The sequence below is a fragment of the Penaeus japonicus genome, unplaced genomic scaffold, assembly GCF_977035675.1.
Source record: "Penaeus japonicus unplaced genomic scaffold, GWHDUDI00000001_assembly GWHDUDI00000008, whole genome shotgun sequence".
In the NCBI taxonomy this organism is placed as follows: Eukaryota; Metazoa; Arthropoda; class Malacostraca; order Decapoda; family Penaeidae; genus Penaeus; species Penaeus japonicus.
The window spans coordinates 1,295,002-1,300,001 of NW_028234410.1; the positions used below are offsets into that span (position 1 = coordinate 1,295,002).

Consider the following 5,000-nt stretch of genomic DNA (forward strand, 5'->3'; position numbering starts at 1 on the left):
TTACAACTCCCGCTACGCTGCAAAAGGGAGCGGGTCGGAAATCGGATTCGTGTTGTAAGCGACGTAAACAGCGGAGGCGAACCAACGTTTGTAAACATGGACAGCCCGAAGAAGCTCAAGGTAAAATATGAAATATTTATGATAATTGTATGCTAGGGTATATGTACTTCACAATGTTTGTTCTTCATATTGTACTGATTGTATCTACATAAAAGGTTATTTTATAAGTACTCCAAATCTGTCGAGGAATAAACTTTTTCCAATTTTCTTCGTTTGTCACTCACGGTTTTTCACACACACGGTATTGTAAGTACATATATTTATAGCGGTTCATAGATATATTTTGAAGATCAAATAAACATATATTTACAGTATCTTGCCCAAAGTACACTAAAATGAGCGGTAAAGTTTTAGAAGCCGCTCGCTCACTACTCGAAACGGTTTTCATGCCTGTCAGCGCTCTGGAAAAAGCCAACCTCCATTTCAGATGCTTTAGCAAGATAGAGTCTGTGGACATCCTCGGCAATTTATTGTGGACAAATCTTTGAAAAAAAAAAAAAGATTTGCTCATAGTGTGCACTAGGCCAGTCATAATAGGCAATAGCGACCATCTATAATCCACACTGAAGATTACGGTAGTTGCATACGGGAGACTGCTACCCGTATGCAAATATCAGGAGCGAGATACTCACAAATGCATGTGTAGTTTTTTTTTCATGATGATTATCTCTCCTTTTTTATTTTAGAGATACAGACGTGAAGATCCCAAATCTTCCAGTGATGAAGAAGAAGATTCATACGAACCATACATTCCTGTTAAGGAAAGAAAGAAGCAACGGATGAAGCAAATACTGAAGATATCTCAGGTATTTACTTGTTTTGTTCATGGTTATTAGTTAGTATTTATGAAGAAAAAAGTAATGAATATTTGGCATCAAAAATGTATACAATACTATAAAATTTGTTGTAGATATGAGAATGATATAGTATATTAGATATATATAATGTTAGAAATATTAGTTATCCTTACCTACATCTTTCTACACATTACGGGCAGTTGACAGTATTTTACATACTAAAAGATTTTTATATTTCCTACTGAAAATATCTAAGAGAACAGAAAGAAGTTAATCAGCATATATCACTTGATTTCTAACAAGTATTTACTCATGACAGGATGAGGATGCAAGTACAGACTCATGGAAGGAGAGAGAGCACAGGGAGCAGGAGGAGGATGTGCAGGAACTGGCCAGGAAAAACAACATCTCCCTCTTGGACCAGCACACTGAACTCAAAAAAATTGCTGAAGGTAAGTGGTCGTTTCTTTGCCTTTAAGACTTAAGGTTTGTAAGCTGTTCATGTATATTTTTGAACAATAATGAAATAACAAAATTTTTCTGAAATAGCAAAATTTCTCTAGTCCACTGAAATATTTTATTCAGATTTATAGAAATAAGGGAGACTGAAATTCCTGTTTTATTTTTAAAGCTCGCAAGGAGTCAGAATTGGAGAAGCAGCGTCGAGAAGAGGAACGTCTCTTGGAAGCTGTGGCTGAGAAACGAGCTTTGATGGGTGTGTCTGAATTGGCACGTGGCGTTCAGTATGAGGATTCTGTGGTTACGGCTTGGAGACCTCCTCGGCGTATATTGGTTATGGATGAAAAAAGGCACGAAAGAGTACGCAGGAAGTACAAGTGAGTGAATAGATATTCTTGAAGGAACAGATTATATTTTCTGATTTATGTATTGTCAAAGAAATTTATGTAAAATTATTTCAACACTGGACATAGATTATTTGAAAATAGCTGTGAAAATGCAACTATTTAAACTATTAAATTTTTCTGTTTCTAACTTTTGAGTAAGCACCAAAGGTATTTCAGGAAAATTTATCTGAGAAAAAAATAACTTGATAGATAACATAGAAATCATTGTATCATCTAATGTTGTTTTGACATTTGCACCTTTTTGCAGAATCTTAGTAGAAGGGGATGAGGTCCCTCCGCCGCTTAAGTCATTTGCTGACATGAAGTTTCCAAGGTGCATCATCAAAGCCTTGCAGAAGAGAGGTATTGAAAAACCCTCTCCCATCCAGGTATGCTTTGATAATGTTTTCTGATATCTTTTCTCACTCGTGATAGAAAAGTGTGCTTATCCACTCATGAGAATAATTACAACACTGTTTTCTTATGTTTGATATGTAATAAATTGGTATCTATCCAATTTTCAGATGCAGGGGATTCCAGCAGCCCTACAGGGTCGTGATATGATTGGCATTGCATTCACAGGCAGTGGGAAGAGTATGGTATTCATACTGCCAATTATTATGTTCTGTTTGGAGCAAGAGAAGAAGCTGCCCTTCATGGGAAATGAAGGTCCATATGGTAGGTTTTCTTCCTTTTTATTTTTCAGTTTGCGATGATTATTGTTATCAGTGTTTTACAGTATTTTATATTATCTTTTGCATAGCCTAACTTGTTGCTCTTTGTTATATGATCTAATGGTAAATTATCATTATTACACTCAAGTTCTTTTATTATTTCTGAAATATGATTTGCCTGCACTCTCAATCAATACCAATGTATTCTCTCTTTATTTTAAAGAGAAGATTGAAAGAAAAGGTATGAACTGTCACTTATATCTCTTTTTTCAGGTCTCATTATTGTACCCTCCCGCGAGTTGGCAAAACAAATAAAGGAAAATATAGAGTTCATTACAAAATTTGTGGAAGCAGATGGTATGCCGGAATTGAGGACATCTTTAGCTATTGGAGGAGAGCCAGTAGCAGCAGCAATGCAAGTTGTGAGAAAGTATGTATTGGGACGGTGTTCTCTTTTTTGTGTTTAAGAACAGACATAGTATATAACATCTTTCATTACATCTAAGGTCATTTTGGTGATGACAAAACTTCATCAAGGAAATCTGTATGACGAATATATATATTTTGTTCTACACATCTAATTGTAATTGTTATATTTTGAGATTGAAATGGTGATTATACTTTTTAGAGCAAACAGGAAAGTGTCTTTCAAGGCAATATTTGTGTATACCTAAGATTATATGATTCAGAAACAGGGTAATGGTATACTGAAATTACTAACTGTGTGCAACTTCTAAGAAAATCAAATGGAAAAAAAATTGTATTTAGTTACTTTTCATTAGAAATGCTGTCATTTTCCTTTTTATTACAGGGGAGTGCACATTATGGTGAGCACTCCAGGACGCCTTATCGACATGCTTGACAAGAAAATGGTCCGTCTTGATGTATGCAGGTGAGATGTTACTCAGTTCACTTCTGCTTCACCTCCTCCTCCTCCTTCTTCTTCTTCTTCTCCTCCTCCTCCTCCTCCTCCTCCTCCTCCTCCTCCTCCTCCTCCTCCTCCTCCTCCTCCCCCCCTCCTCCCCCCCTCCTTCCCCCCCCCTCCTCCCCCTCCCCCTCCCCCTCCCCCTATGTTTTTACAGCATAGTTGATTTTGAAATAATGAAACCATTCAGTAAATATTATAATAATGGTCTTGATAACAATATGTAATTGCTAAAGTTGTTTGGACTGTACAAGCCTTTTTTTATTTTACTGAATTTCCCTTTTTCACAGATATCTAGTTATGGACGAAGCTGACAGAATGATTGACATGGGCTTTGAAGAGGATGTACGTACTATATATTCATATTTCAAAGCACAGCGACAGACCTTGCTGTTCTCTGCTACTATGCCTAAAAAGATCCAGAATTTTGCTCGTTCAGCTCTTGTGAAGCCAGTTACGGTGAATGTTGGTCGTGCTGGTGCAGCATCGATGAACGTTACTCAAGAAGTGGAGTATGTTAAGCAGGTGAGACTACTGTTGGTACCTCGGTTTTATTCCTAATGTGAATGCTGAATATGTGGAATCATGATATATAATTATATGTTTCTGATAACATTCATGTAATGTGTATTGATATTAATTGAAATTGTATCAGCTATTAACATCTGTCCTATGGTAATCAAGATAATATTTCATACAAATATAGCTTCTTGAAACAAATTAAGCTGTCATGCCAATTGCTAAAAGATTACTTCTTCAAAAGCATGAAAAATCAAGGAATTATAATGAACCTTAGAATTACTTTATAACTATTGCCATGAATTAATGAATGAGCAATCACATCGAAATACAGATTATTAATAGATTGATGAATAATAAATCTTCATCTTTACAACAGGAAGCAAAGGTGACACACATCCTGACTTGCCTGAACAAGACTTCCCCCCCAGTACTCATATTTGCTGAAAAGAAGCAGGATGTGGATCTCATCCAGGAGTACTTGCTCCTGAAGGGTGTCACGGCTGCTGCCATCCACGGAGGAAAAGACCAGGAGGAAAGATCGGCTGCGGTTCAGGCTTTCCAGGTGAGATCCTGTTTGAGTTCTCGTTATGCTTTTTAACATGATGATCCAGTTTATTTTGTTTTTGAAGATTTACATTATGAAATGGACTCTAAATAGCAGTCATTATTGAAGTATCTTTTGGTTAGTGATATTGAAATCTGGAAATATTTCTCAAGGAAAACTCAGACTATCAAATGTCATACAAAAAAGCCTGGTGTTAAAGGTCCTGTTGTCAGATAAGTAAACAAAAATGCAAACGAATATGCAAATATTTTGGTTATTTGCAGAGAGGTGACAAAGATGTTTTGGTGGCTACTGACGTGGCCTCGAAAGGTCTTGATTTCCCTGGCATTCAGCATGTCATTAACTATGACATGCCAGACGACATTGAAAATTATGTCCATCGTATTGGTCGTACGGGACGTTCGGGCCAACACGGTGTGGCTACGACCTTCATCAATAAGGCTAATGATGAATCGGTGTTGTTGGATCTCAAACACTTGCTCATTGAAGCCAAGCAGAAGGTTTGTACTTTTTATATATTTTTTTATTTTTTTCTTATCATTGTTATGACAATCATTATTAATATGATGCTAAATAGAGCAATTCGACTAATCACTGTTTGTACTTCTCACA

The 5,000-nt window shown here is 36.4% G+C and overlaps 1 protein-coding gene across 1 annotated transcript in view; it reads left to right on the forward strand.

Moving 5' to 3' along the window:
- Nucleotides 1-4: 4 nt before the first annotated feature.
- The window catches only part of abs (ATP-dependent RNA helicase abstrakt), a 6,043-nt gene continuing 1,047 nt past the window's right edge, over nucleotides 5-5,000 (forward strand). The window contains exons 1-11 of the mRNA XM_043014948.2: nucleotides 5-120; nucleotides 747-866; nucleotides 1,177-1,309; nucleotides 1,489-1,693; nucleotides 1,971-2,091; nucleotides 2,227-2,380; nucleotides 2,650-2,806; nucleotides 3,188-3,268; nucleotides 3,592-3,826; nucleotides 4,200-4,385; nucleotides 4,652-4,888. Of these exons, the coding sequence (XP_042870882.2) occupies nucleotides 97-120; nucleotides 747-866; nucleotides 1,177-1,309; nucleotides 1,489-1,693; nucleotides 1,971-2,091; nucleotides 2,227-2,380; nucleotides 2,650-2,806; nucleotides 3,188-3,268; nucleotides 3,592-3,826; nucleotides 4,200-4,385; nucleotides 4,652-4,888 (1,653 nt within the window). The 5' untranslated portion in view covers nucleotides 5-96. The remainder of the gene's footprint in view (nucleotides 121-746; nucleotides 867-1,176; nucleotides 1,310-1,488; nucleotides 1,694-1,970; nucleotides 2,092-2,226; nucleotides 2,381-2,649; nucleotides 2,807-3,187; nucleotides 3,269-3,591; nucleotides 3,827-4,199; nucleotides 4,386-4,651; nucleotides 4,889-5,000) is intronic.